This window comes from Prorops nasuta, unplaced genomic scaffold (assembly GCF_024137725.1).
Source record: "Prorops nasuta isolate Cenicafe-Biocafe unplaced genomic scaffold, Cenicafe_Pnas_1.2 PNAS00011, whole genome shotgun sequence".
In the NCBI taxonomy this organism is placed as follows: domain Eukaryota; kingdom Metazoa; phylum Arthropoda; class Insecta; order Hymenoptera; family Bethylidae; genus Prorops; species Prorops nasuta.
The window spans coordinates 3,359,613-3,386,434 of NW_027116808.1; the positions used below are offsets into that span (position 1 = coordinate 3,359,613).

General features: G+C 34.9%; 2 protein-coding genes and 1 long non-coding RNA gene across 5 annotated transcripts; 2 read left to right on the forward strand and 1 right to left on the reverse strand.

Moving 5' to 3' along the window:
* On the forward strand, nucleotides 1-24,648 carry Nrt (Neurotactin). 2 transcript variants are annotated; one of them, XM_066733694.1, is made up of 7 exons: nucleotides 1-335; nucleotides 4,321-4,550; nucleotides 18,383-18,571; nucleotides 19,795-20,017; nucleotides 20,282-20,777; nucleotides 20,876-21,544; nucleotides 21,625-24,648. In XM_066733694.1, exons 2-7 carry the CDS (start codon nucleotides 4,329-4,331, stop codon nucleotides 22,010-22,012), a joined length of 2,187 nt encoding a protein of 728 aa, XP_066589791.1. In that variant the 5' UTR covers nucleotides 1-335; nucleotides 4,321-4,328; the 3' UTR covers nucleotides 22,013-24,648. The 2 variants fall into 2 exon arrangements, with proteins under 2 accessions (XP_066589791.1, XP_066589792.1); XM_066733695.1 differs by lacking the exon at nucleotides 18,383-18,571.
* On the reverse strand, nucleotides 15,670-18,353 carry LOC136777432 (uncharacterized). Of its 2 annotated transcripts, XR_010823239.1 has the most exons (6): nucleotides 18,204-18,353; nucleotides 17,961-18,098; nucleotides 17,432-17,647; nucleotides 16,637-17,351; nucleotides 16,344-16,524; nucleotides 15,670-16,040 (listed from the first exon to the last, which is right to left on the reverse strand). It is a non-coding gene; the product is annotated as an uncharacterized lncRNA (long non-coding RNA). The 2 variants fall into 2 exon arrangements; XR_010823238.1 differs by having other exon boundaries at nucleotides 16,637-17,647.
* A 122-nt stretch (nucleotides 24,649-24,770) lies between the features above and the next one.
* Nucleotides 24,771-26,721, forward strand: LOC136777429 (S-adenosylmethionine mitochondrial carrier protein homolog). Its single transcript, XM_066733711.1, has 6 exons — nucleotides 24,771-24,916; nucleotides 25,438-25,594; nucleotides 25,669-25,778; nucleotides 25,855-26,095; nucleotides 26,206-26,344; nucleotides 26,449-26,721. Exons 1-6 carry the CDS (start codon nucleotides 24,851-24,853, stop codon nucleotides 26,573-26,575), a joined length of 840 nt encoding a protein of 279 aa, XP_066589808.1. The 5' UTR covers nucleotides 24,771-24,850; the 3' UTR covers nucleotides 26,576-26,721.
* Nucleotides 26,722-26,822: the final 101 nt, after the last annotated feature.

Sequence of the window (26,822 nt, forward strand, 5' to 3'; positions counted from 1 at the left end):
ATGGTAAGTCGCTTTCTGATTGGCCAACGCGTGCGCAGTCGCATCCTCCGACACAGGATCACAGGATCTCAGAGTCTCTTTTCAAACACCAGACACACCGGTCAACTTTCATTTCAGTTTTCGGTTTCAGTTGCGCGCCTGACGTTCCGTTGAGTGTGTCACTTATAGACGTTAAGAAAAAGAATTCTCGTGAAAAATATCTTTTTCTTTAAAATAAAAATTTGATTATTGTAAGTAAAAAAGACTTTTAGCGGTTTTCCGCAGTGAAGTGTGTACAAGTGCAGACATTTATTGAAATCTCAAGTTGCCGTAGTATAAGCTGCATTTATAATTTCGTAAGTATTTATTTACTTTGTTCTCGTTTTTGTATGATTGAACTTTATCGATAGTAAGAATATTATATATTCCTGATTAATAAAGGTCTGCTTCCAAGAATCGTGACAGCAAACTTTTTCTGCGGAATAAGATAATTGTCACAATGAAATAGTGTTTTCAAGAAAACCCCATACACGTTTCAATAGACGCATCTACGTAGTTCTCGCAATTTACGGGGTTCTCATCTGATTCTTAAAAACTGTGTAGTATCAAGTTCGAATGATCTTTACAAAATTGTAGTAAATATATTTTTTAAAATTCTCATCAAAATTAAGTCGCTTAACATTGAAATAGATCAAAATACTGTATATATTTATAAATTCTAAGGTCTGTATAATAAAGTAACAGAGAAATTCCAACAAATAATATAAACGAATTAATACTTCAAGTAATAGTTAATTAAATAAATTAACAAATGAAAATTAATAGTCACACGATCAAAATACTCAATTACAAAAACTGACATGCACGTAAAAGATCAAAGCGGGCCTTTTTCAAGCACAAATAGATATTAGCTATAAACAATTGAAAGAATAAAAGTTTTGCAGTGAAAGAAAAGATCAAAGCGCGGGAAGTAAATAACGTGTAGCTTAATATTGAGTGCATTCGTACGCTTAGCTCAAGAGAGAAGCATAGATGCTAAAGTTTCACGAAAATAATATATCGACAGGCTGCATCCCAGTACCCCACAGCGGAGACCCTCCACTCCTCCTGGGGACACGAAACTATAGGACTTTCTTTCTTTCCCCCCTTTAATGCTTTCGGCAGAAAACTTTTTCTACCTGTAAAGCCCCTTTTCTTATAAAGACAGCTGTAAGCCTAGTTGCTACAGTCTACGCGAAAATAAGGGGCTCGTACTTTCGATTGCTTCCCGTTATAAACTTCCTTTCCAGATTTCTCATTTTATTTCATCTCTGCTTTTCATCTTCCGTTTACTACCAAAAATTTCTTGCATTCCCAAAAATCATCCTTTAGTTATACAAAGCATTTCAAAACAATTTTAAATAGTTTTATTAAATCATTTTCTTAATAACAAACAAAGTAATAATTAGCGTTAATTTTTAGTCATAAATTTTGAAGTTCGTGCACTATAATTTTTAGGATAGGACATCTTAAGAATAGAATTGAAGGGATCGATGGTTGATTTATTTATCGAGAGGAAAGTGAATAAGAGGGGACAAGGTGAGACTATTATGGTTGTTAATATAGTTTTAGCGTTGAGGCTACGGGGGATAAAGTGGTGTCGAGTACTGCTCGCGAGTGAGGCGTTCAGCGTCAGGACGCCCAGACATAAGCCCATCGATCGGCTAGCACCGGTCCTACAACCTACACTTTCTTCATACACTCTATATACGTGTACACAAATACTAACATATATTATTGTGCTTTATTCTTCTTGTTCAAAGAAAAAAGCTTCCGTAAAGCTTTAGCATGTGAAATTCATTAGAAAATTCAGCTTTCATTTCGTGATATTCCGCTGTATATCTTACCTGCTGTATAAATTTTTACCTAGAATACTATTGCGCTGTAATAAATTCTAACGTTTATTGTCATAAATTTTATTTACTAGGTTTCACTTTTCCTTTTGATATACCTGCTATAAATTTAAAACAATGTAAACTTTCAACTATCAATTGTACCCTCGTTCATATGTTTTAATTTAGTTTTCACTTTCTTTGATTTTCTATACTCGATGAAGAGCACAAGATATTGTTCCATTAATTAATATAACCCTTTCAGTGTTCAAAATATATTATATATATGTTTATTACACAAAATATTCTATGCTAATTAATTGATTCTTAATTTATGTAATTATAGTTACTAATTTGTTTACATCATCATTCTTAATAATTATTTGCATTATTGAACGGAAGGTATACCATTTTCAATGCCGAGGATCGATTTGAAATTACACATAACTGAATTGTATTTTTTACAATTTGTTATTATTTAAAAAATATTTTTCCATAAAAAAATAACCGTCGTTTCTTTCCAGTTTCTTTGATTCTAAATAATTGTTTACATTATAGAACAATAGGTGTGAAAAATTCAACGTCGATGATCGATTTGACATTGCACGTAGAAAACGTATGCCTGAATGATATTTTTTGACACAAAGCGACCCAACGCATACATACATATATCTAATATTAGTCTAGGGGCATTGTGTTGGTTATTATGCGAATATCTCGAGGGGGCGAGTCGCTCAAGCCCCGTGCTAAAGACGCGGGTACACGTGTCGAGCATCTGCCACTTTCGCTACTACCACTACCACTACAACTGCTATCACTAATACTACTGCATACAATCGTGAATCACGATTATTGAATTTCTCCACGAACTCGAGTTGCTCTAAGCTTCACTCAAATTACCACCACCGATTCTATGAAAATCATTCGGTGTACCATTACATTAGTGCCAAATGCTGATACTTATCGTCCCCCAAAGGTCATCGATTATCCATTAATTTCCAACGGTCGAAAACCACTTTTTTAAACAGCTAAATAATTTTTTTATAATTCAATATAATTAATTATCTATAGTCACAAATTTGTTATTTTTTAAAATCCATTAATTTGAATAAAAAATTATATCCGACGTGGTTTAATTAATCCTTTCAATCTGTATACTCCGTAAAAGACATTATTTCGTACAAATCAGGTCGATTTAAATAAAAAGCACTAGCTTTTAAAGTGTTAAAAAATAAATTTAATATATTATCATAAAAAAATAAATTAAGTTTCAACTATTCATTTACAATGATTGTGAGTCGAGTGAATTATTGCATTTACTTGACTCAATTTGAACAAAAATATGATTCGCATAACTCAGCGGTACGTTGATACGTGTTAAACAGTATAAAGATTTTAATAAAGCTAATCTCGTAATTTATCATTCAACGAGCGGCAACATCAAAGCAATATAAAATGACGCGCGACTAAATCAAAATATAATTGAATTTTCGTGTTGTTGAATTACTGCATTTCGTTTGGTTTAATGACAATTTAATGCCAGTCAATTATTATTATTATTATATTATTTTTCGTTAAATTACAACAATGTTTTAATTTATATACGTATGGATATTTTTTTAAATGGAACGTATATTTTGATATTAAACAGAATAAAGAAATGTGTGTGAAGGCATTTTGTTTATATTCAACGTTACAATTATCTTTTCATAGTATAATTGTAAAAACGCGATTTTTTTTAACCTCTTGGTTTCCACACTCATACCAGCAAAACCCCAACCTTTCGTGCATAGGCGTAGGATAAAAAGAGAACGAAAACTGTTAAAGCGAAGAATCAGCTTTTCCTGTAACACGAGTTATTCGGTTGCTGCACGAGTAATCTTGACACGCGCCACGAACGCCTCGTACAGCCCTTTATCTACTCTTGTATCACGAATCATAAGATTTATCAAGAAAACATTTTTTTTCAATTTAGAATACGTTTTATAGGAAGCAAAACAGAATTGATAGCAAAGGGTGATCAAATTTGTTTGTTTTTTTTCTTTTTAAATAAAAATTACAAATTTATTTGATGCTCGCAAGGTGTCGTAGATTGGTTGAAAAAAATTAACGTTACAATCATGAATCAGCTCAAGTAATTTTATACTATATATATACAGTGACTTTTTATCATGGGAGATGAATAAGGTTGTTATAAAAAGTGGAGAAAGGCTCTTTAATGATTACTAGTGATCCGTGATGCGTATTACCTGGCTAAGCTCGATTATAGGAAAAAAATAGCCTGTGATTAAAAGATTCCAGCATCAAACGATGGAATTTTAACGATATTTGTCGAATTATTTCATCATTTTTTATTAAAAATTAAAAAAATTCTCTTATACAACAATAAAAGAATTAATTGCATTTTTTAATGTAAAATTATAATTTGGAAGAAGGGAAGTAAAGAAAGTGCGAATTTTACATTTTTCAGGGTGAATTATGAGTCAAGTGGATCAGGGGAAAGACAATAAAAGTATGGACAAAAAAGAAATTGCAGATGAGGAGAGAGAGAAGATGTTAAACGCTGAGAATACAAAGCACACTGGATCCGCTCCTGCGCCTGATTTGGAATCCGAGGAGCAGAAACCCAAGAAAAAAATACCAATAGGAGGAATCAAGATGCCTGGATTCTGCCGGACCAAGAGCAAGGAAACGTGCAGAGTGAGTAGCAGCAGTTAAAAATTATTCTTTCCATCATTAATAATAAAAGTACCATTTGCTAGGGAAATAACAACTTTTTTCCTTCATTAACATTAAAGTTTCTACTTAAAAGTGAAATAATAATTTTTTGTTCTATTAACATTAAAGTTACTTTTTAAAGGTGAAATAACACTTTTTTCCCTTAATTAACATTAAAATTACCATTCAACAGTGAAATAAGAATTTTCAAGCCCAAAACCACGTTTTAAAACAATTAGATTGGTCGAATAATAATCTTCAAATATAAATATGGGTATATAAAAACTTGTCGTTGAGTCTGTAGTTAAACTACAAAATTAACGAGCGTTTTAAGTGTAAACACAGGTTTGTAGAAAATTACTCTTTGATTTTAACGTTGAACTAGCAAAATTAACGACCCTAAAGCAAAGATTCGTGAAAAATTAAACTTTCTTTTTTTTGTCTACAGCATTTATGAGCCACCATTTATTTCCTATCAGTGTTAACAAACCCACGTGTTCCTACGTAGAGAGTCCAGACAACTTAAATTGAAAATCGTTCCGGATGTGTAAGCACCCTTCGTGCCCAGCATGGGGGCTTGCTTGGTTCCCAGTTGGAAAACCGATTAGCGACTACGTTGCCATGGTAAAATCTGCAGCAAATATACGCTAATCACTGGCAGTTGGAATTATACAGATGGGAATAAAAGTGCACGAGAGGCTCGTCGTTATATATTTCATCGATTAATCGACTTAATAAACAGCGATACTGGATACCCCAATTAAACTGGAGGAAGCTTCTCTTGGATGAAAAAGGAATACCAACACTTTATGAGCTGTACAAATTGTATAATGTTATATAGCACACAAAGTAATTGGAGTAATTGATCTTGAACGTAAAGTTGCCGTTATACGAAGGAGAAATCCTTCCCATGGTTTGTCGGCTTATGGCAATTTAACATCGGCCCATTTAACGGATGGTTGCTTTCTCATTGGCTCGTTGCAATCTTGATGGTTTCCCAGCTGTGGGGATACTCGAAAAAGATTGCACTTTTCTCTGAAAATCACTGTGGTTTAATTTCTGGCTTCAATCAGGATTTCTATGATTAGAGAGGAAAATGTATTTAGTTGAATGGAGATGTTAAGAACGTACTCGGATGATTGATGAGAATATTTTGTTATTTTTTAGAAATGTATAAATCTGGATGCATGGATAAAGTGAAAGTACTGTATTTTACAGATGCGAAGCTTCGAGGAAGTAGAAGGAAATCGTAGCTTTTGAAATTAGACTACACAGCAAGAATTATACAATGGTGGATCACGATAGTTTTTCCTTTTAGGCGGAAAACTACGTAAAATTCCATTTATAAATCTGAACAACAGCCATAGAACAGCTGTGAGTGTCCACGTGCCTTTTTTCAGAGAGCAAAGCATTTGGAATGCTTTTGTACCTAGAGCACGAAGGACCAATGTTGAGGAGTCCCTGAGCTATTGTGGCAGGATTTTATTCGGGTCTCCTTCTTTCCATGATTTTTCTTCCATGTCGACGGGAACGTCCTATTATTATGACCCAATCCGGAACAAACGCCACTTGCGTCATTTTTATTGAAAGAGAGAGAGAGAGAGAGAGAGAAGGAAACAGTGATATAAATCACCTCGTTTATCATCTTTGCTACATCTTCGAATTTACAACATTCAATGATATTCTTTGTTGTGCAAAATATGTTCCAGTTTCAAACAAACGATTATAGATTTGGATAAAAATTGTACAGTTGTCTGATTCCTTGTGAAAATTTCTAGGGAAAAATGTTGCATGGACTAGTTAATGGATCAATTCATATTTTTTATTGACCAAAACGTAGTTCACTTGTAAATAAGAACTTGCAATTTTTACTAAGAATTGCACAGTGACTGAATTCTCTATGGAGATTTGTGGGGAAAAATACTTGATGAACTAGTTGATGGATCAATTCATATTTTTTATTATCCAAAACGTAGTCCATTTATAAAACAAGAAATTACAATTTAGATAAAACTTGCACAGTTGCTGAATTCCCTGCGAAGATTTCTGATGGAAAAATGCCTGATGGACTAGTTGGTGGGTTAATCGACTGGGACACTGCTCGTTAAGAGACGAGTATAGAAGGAGTATGAGAAATCTTGGTGATATGATACGTTTATATAGTGGTATAAACGTATAACTATAGCTATCGTGTTTATGGTCGTTTCAAAGCTAGCGATCCGCTTGCAGAGAGCATACACAGTGGAGAACGCAATAATGCGAAACGTGACCGTAGGTTTGATCACGGTGCCCGTTACGGACTCTTCGTATTTTTCTCGTTCAGTTTACCGGTCTCGTTCCTTCTTATTCTTATTCTACTATCTCGCTCTTCCTCGCTTGGTTTCCTTTTACTCCTTTTGCTATCTTACTCTTACACTCACTTATCTCACTCTTCCTCGCTTGTTTTCCCTTTTCTCCTTCTCTTACTTTACCCCTTCCCTCTTATTTTTCTTTTTGTCCTTGTACTATCTCACTATTTTTCATTTATTTTCCTTATTGGTTTCCTAACTCTTTTTTCATTTATTTTGATTTTCTTCTGCTACCTAGTTTTCCCTCGTTTGTTTTTCTTATGCAACTTCTTATTTACTTTTTTTCTTCCATTATACATATATATACCTTGCTCTCTCTATCTATATAACTTAATTCCTTTCCTTCTGGTAGTACTCCAGCATTTCTCATTTGTTTACCTTCTTCTGCTTCTCTCTTCTCTCTCTCCCCACCTACTATCTCCTCCCCCTTCTTCCTTCCAGTCAAACAAAATGCGCAGCCGTTGACACCATCTCCCAACGTCGCGAACCACCCCATCCAGCTAATTCCTTCAATTGCCTTAATTCCCTTTATTACTCACTCTATAAAAAAAGAAACTGTCAAGATCCACCTCGCTCTAGGAATTCCTTCTTTTCAGTCTTCCTCTCTTCAAACTCTTCAACAACTTCCCAACCCATGAACTTGCAAATTTCCATTAACCCTATTTATGCCTCCAGCTAAAAATTTCTAACCTATTTTACTAATACTATAATATTCTTTTACAGCTCTACTGCTCTGTGCAAAAGATAACAGAAGGTTTTAATGAATAAAGAATAAATAATAACAGCAAGTCTTAAGCATGGATGACAGAAAAATAACGAATATTGGAAAGCTAAAAATTTCTGTGTATATTGAGGACAATGAGAAAATTGGAAGAAAAGGACACTATGATCAAATGGATGCACAGGAAGCATAGAAGCTATTTAGAAAATCGTGAAATATTCGGCTAGTAGAAACGTACAAATCATAGCATTTATAAGAGATATATTGAACTGTGTATTTGGGGTTAGGGTAGGAAAACATCTGGCTCTTGGGAATCAGCATGTGTGTATATGTATATGATGTAAGACAAGAACGCCCTGGGTCCACTTGGACAGTTGAAAACTCTACGAGGAACTTTGGTGTAATGTACAATAATAACAGTGTTGTATTCATTTTTAAACACGAGGACGTCCTGCGTCGAGTGTACCACTCTGACTATAAACAGGAGCCATTATCAAGAAAGCGCACACGTTGTAATGATAATAGAAATACTTTACGGTCTGAGAAGAGAATGATGACCGTGCCGATGTTGATTCTACATAGAATAACGTTAAACGTCATTATACAAGTATACTTTAGTCCAACGAGACTGGGCCTGTTTCCCATTAAATCCAGTAAAAATATTTTTCCTTGTGGTCCGCTATTCTCAGACGGGACCTTTTCTTCAACGACTAATTGCGAGCTTCGTAAATCGAGCTTGGATAAAAAGCTTCCTTGTAAACTATGCTTATCCCGCCTCCAGATTCACATTGTTCATCATCAAAGACCAGAACGTCTTTCACGACTGAATAAAAGAAGCTGAATAAAAAATAGGAAGAGCGTCATTATCCGAATTGATCTTGGCACGTGGAAAGATTCACGAGACGTTTCTTTATTCGGCAGTTCTATTTTAATAATTTTAGTAGTCGCTTTAACAGGTGAATCTGGATGGGGCAAAATGCACAATAGAAATTTTTATAATAATTCAATTTTAAATTCTTAATGATTGAGATAAATGATATCTTTGAAACTGGGTTGGTGGATCCCACAAATAGCTTGAAAACTCTTTCTTTGTCACTAAGAAATCGTTAGAAATAAATTACAGGCATTTTTTTGTAACTCTCAATCAAAATTCTTATTTCTGACAGTTTAAATGGGTCGTAGATTTTGGATGTAAAACTTTTTATCTCGTATTTTGACACTCGGACTTTTCTAACGATTTTAAACATAGGATTTCAACTCTTTTTCGATGAATAATTACGTATTTCTAACGTAAAACTAAAACCTAATATAGGAAGAGGGAACAATTTTAAGCGGTGTCTCTCGTATCGAGTAAGGGCCAGGTGCGTTCTCACGGTCTCCTTTACTTAATGTTGATTTGCATATCATTATAAAATGAACAATTTTTTATCTCTTCCTTTTTCACATTTTAATTGTAACAACGATTTTTTATAAAAATTGTCATAAAAAGTCAACATGTGTTGAGGCAAAATCAATTCAGTTTTTGCTCAGTAATATTATTTGCTCAAACTGAAGATTACACTTTTTATGACAAATTTACAGTTTTCTCTTAACGATTATATTGATAGTAGCTTGTTTTTCAACTGCAGAATTCGCGTAGCATATTATAGCTGGATTACATATAGTATACGTGAACCGGCAGGAAAGCGCGCTCTTTGTTGTTCCTGTTTTAATGGAGCCACCTGGTGTTCGAACCGGAAATGCTTACGTATTATTCTACCCTTTTATTTTTCTTTGCTTTCGCTCTACGATGCTACCCGAATATTCTTAAATATAAATATTTGTAGATTCTAATAAATGTTACATCTATATATATATATATATATATATATTTGTTATCGCAACGTATTATACAAAATTTTGTTTAAAAATGTAATTCGATATTTGGAAAAATTTGTACATAAGATTTAATGTTTATATAAAGTAATTGAACAAGCGTTCTAAATATAAATTTGCACGGTGATGACAAACGAAGAAGGATTACCATTTCAATCATTTCAAAATGATTAATCGTATCAGTTTCGTGAAGGAACATGAGACGATTTTTACGGACATATGTACTCTTCCGATTTTTTTCTCTCTTCCTCCCTGCTCTGTTTTCTTGACGGATCTGCTTTTTTAGGGGTCGAAACTCGAAGGCCAGAACCAGAATAACCGGAACCCCTTGGCGGGAGCGCACCACATGGCTTGCTACACGATACAGTATGCTGAAGCGTACTCGTTTAATACCGAGTCACATATATATTTTTCTTTCTTTCTCTCTCTCTCACACACACTTGGCAAAACCTGTTCTGTAATTGTTTTTGAGACGCCTAAAAATTACGCCACTTTACCCTTTCCCCCCTCGTTCTCTCTCTCTCTCTCTCTCTCTTGCTTTCTTCAAAGGTACAATTTCACCCGATAACGTTTGCATTAAACAAAACGACCAACGGACACCATTACTCCATTCCGTAATAAATTTCCATTACAAAAAATATCAGCCTGTTCCGCACAGTAGAAATAATCGTCTTAGCGATAAAGTGTAAGATTACGTGGGTGAGCTAGTCATCGCGGATTATATCAAGACTGACAAATGTGAATCATGATTATTAAGCGTCGCTTTAGCGTAGGAGTCGAGCATTTTTTACATGTACTTTCGTTTCTACCCATTTGTAGAACTTTAAAATATATAAGATTTAAAACAAATACAGATAATGAAACAACGTTTGTATAGAATAGAAATCTCCCAGATGAAAATTGGGTGAATAATCATTAATGGAATATTTCAGATATGAATTTTCAGAGTTAGAACTTAAGTTTCCTCTCATGACGACATTCACTTCTCACTATTACTGTACAAGATGCTCGGCTTGATACAAATTTAAATACTATAATAACGTTTGCACAAACTAAAAATTTTCCATATGAAAATCTTGTGGATATTGAGCGCTGGACTATTTCATGTGTGGATTTTCTAGGTTGGAGTCTCCTTCCATAACGCGATACCCATCTCTCACTACTTCTGTTCAAGCTACTCTGCTTCTAGTAAGACAAACAAAGAAGGCAGGGCATTGGCCTTCCGGAAATCACAATACGCAGTATCCAATCCATGAATTGCCCGGACGCTTTCTGTCAATATTCTCAGTTGGATTCCAGACTCGTCCCATCCAAGTTTCTTCGCTTAATTCAAGTTCGATAAATACAAATCCGCTTATACGCGTGATTGAGCGCAAACAGTGCGAGAGATATCTATCTCGCCACTGAAATTCACGCTGCCTCGTATTTCGTTTGTTACCATTAACAACAAACCTTATTCCCAAGCTTATATCCATCGCCTCTGGTAGCGTCCTCATTCGAGCGGGAAGAAATTGTGTTTCACAAATGAGAATCCCATAAACTCACTTAAATTAAAGAAAAACGTGATATATAATAGAGTATATAAAATTAATAATTACTAATAACAGTGAATTCAATTAACTGTATTTAAAAGTAAACACGTTACTTGACATTCAGCTAGCAAAATATCTAGCATCTTTTTAGCGGTATTCAAGAATAGATGTTAAAACTGCTTATCGTTTCTAGTTATTCTTTTCAATTCGATCGAGGTGGTAAGAGAAATGAGTAGAAAAAAAAAACTCGGCCAATACTGTGTAATTTGATGGAAAGTGCAATATTTGATCCAATGGTAAATTAAAGCAGCAAGAACTATGACAGCAGCCTACTTAGAAACCACTGTACACTTTAACACGTGATACGGTGTTCTATTTGCGCGCACGTCTAATTTCTTTTATAATATTTTTTTCTTTTGCTTAATTTCACGCTCATTCGCCTTACAATTTCTCTCACATTGCTCGTTCGTCCTCTTTATTTAAGGATTACAGGATTTTTTTATAGCTATTGATCGCCTCCGGTTTTGACACGTGCCAAGACCATATGGCGCCTAGACTTTCATTGCGGGTTATCCATAGATGAATCCTGTAGATAGCTATAGATCATCGCCTCGTGTTTATTTGACAAAATTACACAGGAGTTACAGGACTCTCTATTCCTTTATTGCCTTTTCACCGACAGGAGATAAAGTTCCGTGGTAAAAAATCATTCTTTGTCGTTAATACGCAAGTGCGTACACCTATAGAACCCACGAGAGCTCGAGGGTGGCTTTCGTGGTGTGAAAGGGGATGGAAAGCGAGAGGGGTGAAAGTTGCGTCTGATATCGATTTCTGTCTGAGGGTGCTCGCTCTCTTCCTTTCTCATATCTCTCTTTCTCTTCCCCTCTTATTTTCTCCCTTCGACTAAATCCAGTTGAAGCCGCAAATTCCCTCGATGGCAGCACTGCATCCTCTCTCACCAAATTTAATTTCAAATCATTCCTCCTGTTTAGCGTCAATAGCGTTTAACTTTCGAGTCTTTTTCACCTCGGCTACGAATCTCTTTAATCCAATTAGGATACAATTTGTTCGACTCGAGAAAGCCTTTACAAATTCACGTTGAACCTTCTTATTAACACTTAACCTATTGACGATTTTTATATACAGATGTTTATTTTTACAAATGATAATTCGATCATCGAACGTTACTTTTTAGTTAGGTTAGTCCACTCACCAACTCGAACACGATTCGTTCGATTCGAGAAAATTGATACAATTAACCTTGAACCTTGGAATCAGGAGCAGTTATGTGTTCGACACTTTATTGGTGCTCAATTGATAATCGTAATGGTTAGCTAAGCTTTTGCGCATTTCTTGTAGCAAGCAAGTGTTATTTCATGGACGAGAGAGGTTAGTTTTGTGGAAAGTTTTTGCTCCTCTGCAAATCCTGTGGGGACTTGGGATAAACTTTCACCAAAGTAGTCTCCCAACTGAAATAAACGCACGTGACATTAATTGGACAATTTAACGATATACTAGAAAACAGATATCTATAAATATTTACCACTCTCCCGCCTTTTTTGTCCTTCAGTCCTTTCTTTCAAATGGCTCGTTCGTTCGACTCAGTTCGACTGTGTTAAATGTTTTAAGCACTGTGGCCCCTGTGGCCAACATATAACGACATAATTGGTGTATCGCGTGAAACGAATTCATCTTTTCATCTCGAAACACAATAAATACGCTTATCTCTCATTATTGCTCGAATGAAGGGATTCCTTTCAACAAAGTGATTGGAATCCTTTTGGAAAAAACGTTTAATCATTTTTGGTTTATACATTTTTAGCATAAATATTTTGGCAAATGTTTTATTGATTTTGAGTTTTGAGGTTAATCAAATGTAAATATTGACAAAACTCTTAGGTGTTTGTTGGATTATTGGGATTTAGAACTGCAGTGGTTTAGTGGTGGGTAATAATTTGAGGAGACAGTTATATTTATTATTGGCAGACGGGTACAAAAGACCAAACAGCATTTAGGAAGCCAGATGGACCTACCAGAACGAAAGATAATCATTACGATGTGCTTTTCACATGACTACATGGGGTTGTAGGATTGAATCGGTATTAATCATTAGAGAATAGGTACGTGAGGATGAAAGTGCGAGATAAAAGGTGGTAGCACTAAAAGAGAACGCGATGGGTGTAATCCTGTATGCCTAATCTTTACACAATGTACCGTGTCAGGGAGAGAAGAAAGAAAATTAGAACGGATATGAATTGTAATTAATTAACGGTTTTATCATGAGGGCTTAGTATGTTTAAGAAATTTCTTCAGTTAGATTATCACCAGCCAACAGAACAATACTAATAGTACACAAAAGCTGTACTTTTAGATTTTAGAGGTTATATTTAGAATGCACGACTTGCGCCACTATAAATTAAACCTTTCTTGATTTTCCAAGTTTATCCAGTCACGTGTCATAAATTTAACGGCTGCACGATGAATCTAGGTAATATTTTCCATCAACATGAAAGCTAATGGAGTATCTAATGAAAAGGATTTTACATTGTTAAAGAAGCACAGCGCTTGGAAAGGGGTTAGAGTGCACTGCTCGCATCACTGCAAAATTCTACTTGGTCTTATTTTTTCATATTTGCCCAGTCACGTATTGCAGTATACAAGCGCTGCATAACGAGTGTATGAGCAATCTTATAATGTCCGTGCACTGAAAAATATTCTGGCACTCGTTTCTAAAGAAGAGTTGGCAGTGAAAGAGGGAAAGAGCAATCACTGGCGGGAAGATGACTAGACAATATCTTGAAGTAGTCTGGACTGGAGAGGCTATGACGGAACAAGACTCAACTTCGAAATAAGCTCTTTTAACTTAATAGATCCTGAACAGCACAAATTCGATTCTCCAATTTTAAATCATTCGTATTATAACGTTTCCCTCGAGGAAAATTTTAAAGTAGACGTTCTTTTATCTCCTGGGAGGTTCTTTTATCACCTGAGCTACCCTCCATTTAATTAAACTAGGAGTGATATTCTTTGTTAAGCCTTTTTAATTAATAATATAAAATACTGCATATTATATTTTACTCTAGAAAAAACAGAAAGAGACACGAGGACAAATTTTGAGCAAATGTTTTCTTAGCTTCTGAAATATGTTTTATTAATTAATAAAAGTAATTAAACTCTATGAATGACAATTCTTGTTTCATAAAACCTTTTTAATTTATATTGATTTTTTTTAAACTTTCTTGAATGAATATTTTTAAAGTATTCAGTGAACTAATTAGTAAAAAGGTGAGTTTGAAATTGATTCCCCTGCTGATATAAGAAGAGTAGCTCTTAGGTGGGAGTTTATAATAAGCGAGTGGAATTCAATTGAATCGTGAGAAGGTGACTGGCCGAAACGTTATTGGAAATTTTCTTCCCTTTACGAGCTTCTATACAGTCTTTTCCATCATAATTGTTCGAACGAAATACTAGCATGTGTTTCGTATTACAGAATGACTGGACGTTCATCCATACCGATTTCTCAATATGGAATTCTCAACTGGGAGATCATTTTCCCTGTAGGGAAAAGCTTACCCAGTTAGGAATAATTGGACGCCAGTCGTTCCATTTAATTAGATCCAAACTCAGCATGGAAGTTTCAATACTCGTTGAACTTTGGTTATTTGCGAGAAAATAAACGAGAAATATTGACTAATACTGAACCCGTACAAAGTTATTGTATAATTATAACGATAGTCGCACACAACAACTTTTTAATACCCAGCTATCATTTGAAATTTACATTCGACTATAACGAGTAATTCAATAGTTGTTTCTACAAAACTGTTGTAAAATTAAACATTTTAGTTTACAACAACAATTGTAGATTACAAAAATGTACATGATTGTCTTTGTAATTTTACAGAACTTTTTTTACGGTATAATACAAGATGTGTAGAAGACACACGCTAATCGATATTGAATTATAGCTTTTGTGGTCTGTAGGTTTTCTGGGTAAAACCACAATTTTAGTTCAGTTTTATTCATTGGTTGGCAGCTGCATTAAAGTTACACGAGTAATGAAACATGCAACGTTTGGATATTCAGACAGTTTATTCTTGGAAGAATTTATTAGGGTTCGTTAATTAAGCTGCATTGTGAAATGCATTATTCAGATGATCAATGAAGAATATGAAGCTTAATTAAGAGTTTTTTATAAGGAATGTTGATGTCTGTTGATTGAGAAAAATATTCTGCTATTGATTTTAGTTTTAAAAATGCACGACTTACTGGAGTCACTTACCTTGCTTCATGGTGACGCTAGTTAATGTTGTATAGACCCATGACTAAGTAAACTTGGCAAGGTTCAAGAACCTGAAATTTATCTCCTATTATATTGACCTCTGTAAAGCTGTTGGGGTCGTTTAATAGAAAAGTAATTATTTCTTTTAGAATTAGGACCCATAGTTCTCCAAATGATACAGAAATCAGACGGGCCACAGTTTATAAACTTTTCTGTAGCTTTAGTCTTTTATAGATATTAAAATTTATATCTTAAAGAAAACCCTAAAAATAAATACGTAATAACACATATTCTCTCTCTTTCTCTGTTACTCTATGAAACATTCTATAAATACCAATGATATTCATTTTTACTTCCGTTCGATAGGAATTTTGTAAAAAGTATAATACGCTGTCATTTAATTGCAAAAAGCACTACTCTGACGATTTGAAACAGTGGTCTCAGTAGACCGTAAAATTGAAGCTTTCCACCATGGCTACCCTTGTTTCCGGCTATACCACCTGCGATACTCTGGGATCACCGAACGTGCAGGAGAAATTACGAAAGTGTGACGTAGCATTTTTTGTCGCTACTTCTCCCCCATTTCCTCCAAAAAGCCCACTATAGCATGGCTCGTCGCCTGATCATTAGTACATCATTGTTTCATTTTGGATCGTTGGTCAAATCATTGTTTCCAATTTTGACCAGTCACAAATGATAAACCATGCATGTTTCCTGAAAAAAATCAATTTACAGATACCTTGTAAATCCTTAAACGATTGCTACAATGCTATACGTCATCATGTACTATTAACACGTGTACAGTCTTTGTTTGAGACTCGATGAAAAACTTCAAAAGCAATTAGTATATACATCCCTACCTTTTATCATTTGTAACACCCTAACTTTCTAGAGGATAACACCAAGTAAATATTAAATATTTAAATTTAAAGAAAATTACAAAATGCTGCTTAAAAAGTGGATTAATAAATTGATCGCAATATTCATTGAACGGTGCGTGACAATAATAATAACAACCCTCTCGCAGTATCCAAGTGCGTGATGTCCTTTCAGAGTTTGAAGAGTGGGAATGCATCGTACTGACTGATTTTGTATGGAAGTCCTTTTCGTGCGACGCCACAATAGAGTTCTCCAACCGACTATTATTTGCAGCAGTAAATCGTGCCACGATATACGCAACCACAAGTTCACGGTCACTCTATAGGGAAGCAATATATAGTCAATGAGCTTCTATGTAGTATGTGGGAAAGTTTGAAAAGTCTCACTGCAATAGGAGTAAAACTATTGTCTTTCCATTGCAGTATACTCACGTTTATAAATTAACATCCAAGCATTAAAATATTTAAAACCACTTTGCATTGTTTGCTTTCTTATACTCCTTCTGGAGCCAAGACGTCGTGCGTGAAATTTATTTTCAGCATTTTGTTGGATGATTCAGGAAGTCCATGTCCTGTGCTCTCCTACGCACGTGCGTAGAATCGGTCAAGCGAACAGTCATTCTTATCCTGTGCGGAAGTGTATCAGTTGGTATATGGAGCAAGGTCTGATACCTTCACGGATGCCCGATCGACCGATGAATAAGCTAATTGACGATCAGGAAATAATGCAAGGGTATTTTTATAGCCTGCATGATATTCGTACAGCAGTAACGTTAATTGAATAGGCGTATTAGACGCAGTGTTAATTCAATATTGACAATTGAACTCATAATTCATCAATTAAGTGTCACTGGAACGAAACAATTCGTACTATGAATGCTCGTTGATCGAGATAAACAATGCAACTCGAGCATTTTTACTTGTGTTACAAGCGTTGAGTGAGATCAGAGCAAGCAATAGTTGCCTGCTAGTCCAAAGATCAACGTGAACTCAGATGCAAATTTTTCGTTTGTATGACACATTTGTTCTCCATTTTTCTTCAATCGAGGGTGCATTTAAAGTTACCGATTGAATAGTGTCAAAATCATTCTATAAACACTGCAAACGTGTCAGATTGAGCCCAGGAACGTTTCTGACGTTGGGTGTGCTATATAGGGAATGACAATTATTTTTGTATTATGCAGTTTATGAAAATTTAGATTCTTTTGTCAATGAGAAAGTTTATACTTGCTCTGTTGAATGATCCGCGGTGGCTAGCCATACGTTAGCACTTGAAACTCGTGCACGTGCATTCATAAGCTTGCAGTCGCTCGTGCTTCAGCCACGCGACGCAACGCCACTCTAAAGACACTGTGAGACCAAATATAGAATGACGAGTTTTGTAGAGATCCCTTCTGGACACTAAATCCTCTCCCCTTTTTCTCTGCAATATTTTTCTCCGACCTGCAATCGATCAATAAAGTAATTAGTTTTTATTTTATTAATAAGAATATTAATATTTATTTTGTTTTAGAAATATTTTCCTTCATTTACTGCTTCTATTATTTTCTTTCTTATGTGCAAAAATGTAATGTATAATTACTACTAGATCGCTATAGATATAGAACTTTTATACTTTGGAGGATGGTTCTAAAAATATACATATATATAGTTTTAAAGACAAAAACAGTCCAGTAAAAAGAATTCACGACTTCCAAAAATAATAATTTTTCTTTTGAAAAGCTCAGTTTCGAAGACTAAACGAACAAGTCTGTACCCAGATGTTGTCTCTTTCCGTTTTTGTTCTCTTTGTGTTGAAGTTGACCTTGATTCCAACGAACCATCCTTATTTTAGTATCAAGACGCCTTCGCCCCTTTGCTTTCATTCGCATCATTGACCCTAACCTCGAATGATCTAAAACAAAAAATATTCTTGTAATACGAGATTTGTCTATTCAAGCTCCCACACATACATACATCAGATATACTTTATAGATTTTGTATGAAAGTGCACACGTACCTAATTATTTGCTTACAAAATAAGATAAATTCATCTCGCCCGCATTTTTCACACAAAGAAAAACTGTTGCAGGCATCAATTTTGCTCAAAGTCACGTAGCGTGGTTTATGCTTATTGTTGTATAGGTTAGAAAGGCAGTTCGCTTTGATATATTTATGATCGTATTGTTTCGCCCGCAGGACGATGATACGAAACCCACGGAAGCTGTCAATGGTGAGTCAGCGAATGCAGCGACGAAGGAAAACGATCAACATCCTGCAGACAAACCGATCACTGCTGCCAAAGAGACAAAAGAGAAGGACGGTCGAAAGGGAATTTTGAGCGCAATCAGATTACCCCTTGCATCTGTCTTCCCAAGAAGGAAGAAGGTAAATATCATTTCACCACTAGCGACATATAAAGCTCGACTCGACTTTTCTGTAGGTTTTTCAATTGCTCCTCTTGTCTCGTGTGCAGTCTTTATATGAGAGCTTTTCTTGGTGCTTGTAGAAAAACAACACGAGCAAGAACTAAAAATAGTATAGTTCCTCGAACTTGGCACCGTACACTTTATTTTGTTACAATGGATGCTGCTACGTGAATTTATATTGGAACATAATTGGTGGAGGTAGCTCGTAGATTGCTGGGAGACAAAAAAGCGTTAACGGGGAGAAATTTAAATCGATTACTGGTCGACTTCCAAGCCAGTGTAATCAAACCCATCGAGCTGTGGCTGGGAAACCATGCGACGCACCCTTCCACGAAACCTTATAGGAGATACTGCATAACCTCTTGGACACACAAGGAATATTTCATCGAAGCATTTTCTTATCATCCATTCCTGTCTCCATGTCTATCTTATTTGAACCTACTATATCGTGCCATTCACTACTTGGAAATTAAGTAAGAAATCTTTTTATCGTGAAGTAACTATTGTTTCTCAAACGACAGAGAACTGCCAATGATCCGTATCATTCGTGCAATCTTTCACGCTTTTTATTATCTTTTCTAACTTGTCTGGTTTCATTTGATGGTTTTTTTACTAACAAAAATCTTTTCAGTTTGCCCTCGAGACTTTCTAATTCCAAGTGCATTGTGTTTGTTTATTATCTCTTTTTCTCTTTCACTCAACGTCCCTTTACTTCTTCTCCGAGGCTTCTAGTCCAGGTGTAGCTTACACCTGTGCAACCTGACTCGTCTTCCCTTCAGTTCTCTCGTGTCTCTTGTCTCAAGCGCATCTTAACGGCTCTGGAAGTTTTACCAACTCACGCAGCCTGTAACTTCAATACGCGGCGAGAAAGCCGGGAATCTTGCGGTCTTTGCAAAAACCTTTTCGCAAAATATAAAATGCGTAGTGGCTACAGAGAAGACACTAGCGATTCGCAATCGAACTATCAATTCAATCTCGTTGAAAATTATTTTTCTTCTTAATAAATCGAATTCCTGGCTGTTATGGGAAAGAAAACAGTTTTTATTAGTAGTTTCGTAGGAAGTGAGCCTTTATCAACAGTGAGCAATTCTATAGGCGAAAAATAATCACTTTTTACCCCCTCTCCTAAAGTAATAACGTAAATGATAAATTTAGTGTAATCGTATCAAATGATTTTCACAGGAAGCTGACGCAGAGCTTGGCAATACTGGGTCTGTCGGTTTGGCAAGTGTTGAGACGTTAGATGACACTGCAACAGAGAAAAATCCGATAAACAAAGAGGAGGAAGCGGACGGGATGGAGACTGTACGTTTAGATGGTGGCGCTGCGGAAAATCCCCAACCGCCAAAAATGAGCGCCCTCTTAAACTGCATATTAATCGCCAGAAGAAACTTGTTCGTCTTAGGTAAATATCGTTTCAAAACATCCTCTCAAGTGTAAATATTTAACTTACTTTCCTCGCTCTCAGTTTCATCTTACTTTGTTTTGTTAATAAATTTGTAAACAAAGCACGCAATCTAACCTTTATCAACTATTCTTTCATTCGCAAATGCGAATTAGAACTAATTGGATTAAAAGTAAACAATGTAGACGGTGTAACAGACGGAAGAAATAATCACTAATTTAGACAAAAGTTGGTGAAAAGATATTTCACAAAGCATTTTTTCAGTGGCAGTCCTGTGTATTTTACTGTCCGTTGTGATCATCGTTTGCGTGGCATGTGCCGGTCCCAGGAGAATAGTAAGCCAGCCTTTGAAGGATGGCAAATATGTGGAAGCTGTAACATCGTGCGGTCTTGTGGAGGGTGTCCTGGAAGATGGAGCCTTTGCATTCCGTGGAATACCTTATGCAGTTCCACCAGTGGAAAATCGACGTTGGCAAACGGCAGTCTCTCTGAAAAGGATCGAGCATTGCTGGAATGGAACTTACGTTGCTCATCAGCCATCCGAAAAGTGTTGGCAACGCGAAGCTGACGGCCGTGTGGTCGGTAACGAAGATTGTCTCTATCTGGATGTTTTTACACCGGAAGTCCGATACGACACACCTTTACCAGTGGTCGTAATGATCGGTGCTGAAACTTTAAGCGGGGCTTCCCCTGGAGTAATGCAACCCTCCGCTAAATTATCTCGGGTTAGAGATATCGTTTTCGTACGACCCAACTTCCGGTAAGAACAAAACAATACCATACTGCTAAATTTGCGTTTTATATATTAAACCTTTGAATTAAGTTTGTGCTGATTGATAACATTTTTATTTGTCACAGATTGGGAGTTTTTGGATTTCTGGCTGCTGAACCATTGTCAAGGACTACTCATCCACCTACTTCTGGCAACTACGGTCTTTCTGATGTAATAGCAGCTCTACAATGGGTTCAGTTGAACATTGAAAACTTTGGTGGTAACAAGTCAGCTGTAACTCTTTGGGGTCATAGGGCAGGTGGTACCTTGGTTACAACATTAGTTGGAGCTAGACGAGCCAAAGATTTGTTCCAACGCGTTTGGATATCCAGTGGTAGCGCCATTTTCCCAGGCAAAGAATTGACCCATTCTGAAGAGACCAGCAAGCAATTCCTCGAGGCTATTAGATGTACGGATGCCGATTGTTTACGTAGCAAAGGAGCTGAAGAGTTAATGGATGCTGTGCCAGAATCCTGGTATACTGGAAACATTGGCTTACCGGAAAGTCGTGAAGCTACTTCCGCAAGCATTCGACACGAATGGCTCGTTTTGGACGGTTCTTTCCTACAAGAACATGTTGGTCAAATCTGGACGAAGGACGAACTTCCGGTCAAAGTGGTTATGGGCAGCACTGCTCATTCGGGAGCTCCACTTCGTTACTTGACACCCAATATTACCCTTGCTTCTTCTCAGGTCGAGAAAATTATACGTGAATCATTACTAGGCACCAGAGGATTAGCCGATGAGACACTAAGGTATAATCACATTTTTATTTTCTTCAAATAATTCTTTTTAGAAATGGAAGTGAAAATTATATGGTTGATTTATATTTCAGACGTTACAACACTACTCTGGAGGGTCTAGTCACAATGATCTCCGATATTCGTGTGATATGCCCATTATTGACCGTTGCCAGAATGAAGACCAATATACCTTTTTACGTAGCTACCCAACCACGCGGACGTCTGGCTGATCCTGATAGCGATGCAGCAGCAATTCTTGGTACCTATGCCGCAAGGACACCAGAGGAGAAGAGACACGTTTCAGCAATGCAGCAATTATTTAATCATTATGTATGGCATGGCGAAGTAGCACAGGCTAATCCAAAGGATGCTAGAAAAGTTCTGATCGTTGGCCAAGACACTTTGCTCGAACGTGATTATCCAAATTGCGATTTCTGGATAACGCAAAATATCGTGCCATCTTATGGCCGAATTGATTAAATTCGGGTAGAAAAAAGAATTGCTTGAAAAAAAGATACTCGTGAAGTCGTAGTATTCCCTGAAAAGTACTCCGACTGAGGGCTCGTCCGAGGAGACACACGTTGTCCGTTTAATTTCTTAGGACAGAGAACTCGTTTAACAGGAAAACACCACAATTTACTTAAGTAGACCAATAATGAATATTTTAATATCGACATACTACAGATTAAAAAAATAAAATCCTGCATCAATGTAGCAGCGTAAGTAGTAACGACGATTTTAGAAAAATGGATAAGAATTTTTTAAAATGTACGAGTATATAGTATAGTTTGTATAGATGTATAAAGAATAATGTTCATTGCTTGTGTGGTTATACAACGTGTATAATTAATTTCGAGAAATGAATTTTCATTCTTTATGACACGCGTCTCATGATGAGTCCCCAATCTTGTATGTGTATAAATGTGAATCTCAAATTGTAATATATTGCATGAAGGCAAAATGGATGGACGTGGTGAAAACTGAAAGAACCGTAGCTTAAGAATGAAGGAATTAACAGTATATTTTCCTTGAGACCGAAAATTCCAGCTTAGCGCCTCAGTTATGGACAATTGAAGTTATAAAAACTGTGCTTAACCGAGTCGCTCAACTGAGGTTTATCCGAGATTTTCGGCAAAAGAAAAGCTACTAATATTGCGCATGTTAATATAAAGTATGATCAGGATACAAATAGGATCTGGAAGGAATGATAAAAAGGTAATAATACTGTGACAGTAGTTTATATTCATGTGTGTGCTGTATGAAATTCCTTACTCTACTACACTCACATACTTTTGTAATTAGTTATATATATCGATCTGATTTGTATCCTTCTTTTAGAGTTTAAAATAACAATAAAGAGAGCTCGAATTTTTTTAGTTTTAATTAGTTATGTAATATGTCCGTGTCTGCCCCTAAAATGAGCTACAAAAAAAAAGTATATTAGGAAATAGTTTGTGCATTTGCACGTAATACAGAAGTATTTAATATAGTATAGAGATGAATATATGTAATCTTTATTATTCTGCGGGACTTTGAAGTTGGATCGTGTCTGCGGGCACGACAAATCGATAAGCATACATTTTTACTGTAAACTTTTTTATAGAAATTTTGTATTATTTAAGTACAGCTATTGTTAGTTGTAAGAACCTGCTCTACTCACAGAGTCATTACAGATTGATTGTCGGTGTATCTCAACAACAGTATTAATCCTGACGAATCGTTAGCACACATGAACTTTCATAAATTTTTTTACCCTATCTATAGAAACCGATAAATTTTATGATTCAAAAAATTTTCTTAAACAAGTGTGTCCATAACAGATTTTATAACATTATTTATCATTCTTTAAATCATTGAATTCGAAAAATGAGGCATCAAACTCCTGTGGAAGTCCTTTTTTATTCATCTGTTGAGTCAGCGACAGTCAATGCGTGTTAGACAGAAATTTTTAACTTGACTTACGCTGCCAAAGTTTTTACTATACTAGGACGAGACGACTGTCAAATCTTGTAAATCGATTAAGGCGTGTAAATTGTCTTAATAATATTGTATCCTGATTATTTTTATACCTTTTGTAATAACGGATATGCCTTCAATAATATCGGGCATCTGACATTTGCATTTAATGTTTCCATATACAGTACACTATAATGTCAATACCCAAGCATAGATACATTAAACATTAAAAACTTCTGAATAAAATATTTTTATTCATAAATTTACCAACGAAACAGACGACTTAATATGAATTATATATTCCGCGTACGAGATAAAAACAATGTGATATTGTGCAGACTGATACAAAAATCGTAGCGAAAAACGTGTATGTATAGTGATAAACGGTACATGTAAACGGAAAACGCAAGAAGCGAAAACATAACTACATACAATCTTGCTGCTGTAACTAAAACCGACCATTTTTTTATATTTTAAATATATGGCGTCTCTTATAATACTTCAAAGTCCAACACGTATACACAGAGTTTCAGAATTCATAATTTTTCACGAAACATTAATTTCTAAAATGTCTATTATTATCGTGATAATATTCTAATAGAAAAAACAAATAGATTGTATTTTAGTATTAAATTGAATTTTCCCGTAGGTACGATCCGTGTCCCAAAAACAATATCTAATCAAACCTCGGATCTATACTTCACTTTCATGAAGCATTGTCAGCACTTTTGTAGGATATTACCACTAAATCATAAATTAATTTATTTTCACGGGGATGTGATAAATTTAGTATTTATGATATGAGATCCTACGTTATCTCATTCTAAAAGCTATATTGCTATATAATTTATAGTGTAAATTAGCGAGACATTTACTAAATATGTATATGTATTAAAAGCAGCGAATATATAAACTCTTATACCGATCATGGATTATTAAACTGCAGAGTGAACATTCATTGTCAATTTAATATACGAATAAAAAAGCATAATTAACTATTTAATTATTACTTTAGCATTTCTATTATACTGTAATTCAGTTTTTGTAATGTATTTTCTGTACCGTCAATAAAACTAAGTATATAATCTTGAATTATTAAATGTTCGCCGTGTCTTATGTGATAAAGAGCAGCGTACTTTTTTATCTGCAGACACGGTAATGTCTCAACGGCAAGTGGGGCAAAGTGGAGCAAGTGCTTACTGCTTAAATATATGTTTATTCTAAATCAAAGATTTTAAAGTTTTTTTCATCATTACGTAATCTAGTATATCGACGAATGGTAATCAGTATTGTTTTTTAAGACTGAATTTATATTCCAGAAATCCAGAATTGCTTTGCTTATTTTGGTAATATGTATAAAACATGGAAGATCGAACAAAATATTTAGAACAATCGGATATAACACAGTTATTTATCACTTCACTTATCGTGAGTAAATAATCATTCTAATAATTTTCATATAAATGTACAACATCGGTTTTAAGGTTAGAAACTGGTTTTAAATGATGCAACCTAAAATTTCAAATTACTTTAAAAAAATTTTGTTTTATCTGTTTCTAGACTGAAATTGATTTAAACTGTATGAAATGCAATTTTCAATTTAATAAAAATTCAATTTATGTAAAAAAAGAAAATATAGATCGCCTATAGAGACCGTGCACACTAACACAATGACAGTGAGATAAGAATGTATATTGGTGTATATGCATACTATCAGCGCAAACTATCGGTCAATTTTCGCAGTTTTTGAGTGTAATTTATTTATACGTATACAGTTATACATTGACACTTCGCTATCATTGTGTTGGTGTGCACGGTCTCTATACTAAATAAGCGCTTCAAACATTTTGCGTTGTTGCAGTTAGGTGGCAGTTTACGTTATAAATTTTAGCGGGAAACTTAAATTCAAATAATTTCTCTTATAATTCTGCTAATTTTAAATTGTTTAGTCAGGGGGAGTAGCGGGTACTGTGGTAGATTCATCTCTTTTTCCAATCGATACAATAAAAACGCGATTACAAAGTGAAAAAGGTTTTATAAATTCCGGAGGGTTCAAGAATCTTTACAAAGGCTTATTTCCAGTCCTAATTGGTTCAGCACCTACCGGTAAAAATTAAAGAACTACTAAAATATTCTCATTATCTTTTGGAACACTACTTAATAATGTGATTATATTTTAGCCTCGGTATTTTTTATTGCCTATGAGAGCACAAAATTTATAGTGGAACCTCATGTTACCGAGAAATATCATTCCCTTGTGCATATGGGCGCAGCTTCATTGGCAGAAGTTGTAAGTGTATTAAACTTTTTAATTTTAAGTAATCTAATAAGTATTTAGTTAATTTGAGAAATATTTGTTTTAAAAGGCGGCGTGTCTAATACGTGTACCGGTAGAAGTTACAAAACAGCGCAGACAAGCACAATTAGTCGATAAGTGTATATTAGAATTGAAAATATTATACCGAGGATTCTGGAGCACCGTTTTTCGAGATATGCCATTTAGCTTAATTCAGTTTCCTACGTGGGAGTATTCCAAAAAACTTTGGAGAACTTGCACAAAAAAAGAATTATTACCTGTGGAAGGAGCATTGTGTGGCGCTGTATCAGGTAATTTCATAATATCATTCCAAAAGTTTCCTTACCATTTTTAAATAATTATTACAGCTTTGTCTTATTTAACCTTATTATGTTACTAATTCATATCTCTATTTCTTCAGGTGGTTTTGCAGCTGCAATCACAACTCCATTAGATGTAATTAAAACTAGAATAATGTTGGCTAATAAGAAGTTGACTTCTGATGAGCTAAGAATAAGACATATATATGAAATAATTTATAGAAAAAATGGAGTAAAAGGGTAAAGTATAATATAAGAATTATATGATATAGTTATAAATTAGTTGTTAATTGATAAGATTTTATCTAAATTTAACATTTAATTAATATGCTGTAATACTTCAGATTATTCGCTGGCTTAGGAGCACGAACAGTATGGATGACTGCTGGTGGATTTATATTTTTTGGTGCTTATGATAAAGCAAGAGATTTAGTAAACAAAAATTTGTACAGCAAATCAATAATTTTGTAAAAAAATAATTTTTTTATTAAACAAATATATTTTATTTATGTATAAAAGTTTCTTATTCTCAAATATAAAATATTTTGGATGTTCATAACAATAAATGCATTTATAAAATAAATAGTACACATTTGTACTGTATTATTTTCCTTAAATTTCTGCCTTTTAGAGAGTAAATTGCATTGGTCGTTTATATTCTTATTAGTATATAATTTTATAAAATATTTGATTAACTTTAAAGAGTAAACAAAAATAC

Bases quoted from the DNA above. Each gene is read 5' to 3' on its own strand.
- LOC136777429 (XM_066733711.1), top strand. From the start codon at position 24,851: ATGGAAGATCGAACAAAATATTTAGAACAATCGGATATAACACAGTTA. The intron at 25,595-25,668 runs GTAAAAATTAAA...ATTATATTTTAG, and splicing joins AATTGGTTCAGCACCTACCG to CCTCGGTATTTTTTATTGCC. The intron at 25,779-25,854 runs GTAAGTGTATTA...TTGTTTTAAAAG, and splicing joins CAGCTTCATTGGCAGAAGTT to GCGGCGTGTCTAATACGTGT.
- Nrt (XM_066733694.1), top strand. From the start codon at position 4,329: ATGAGTCAAGTGGATCAGGGGAAAGACAATAAAAGTATGGACAAAAAA. The intron at 20,018-20,281 runs GTAAATATCGTT...GCATTTTTTCAG, and splicing joins AAGAAACTTGTTCGTCTTAG to TGGCAGTCCTGTGTATTTTA. The intron at 20,778-20,875 runs GTAAGAACAAAA...TATTTGTCACAG, and splicing joins TTCGTACGACCCAACTTCCG to ATTGGGAGTTTTTGGATTTC.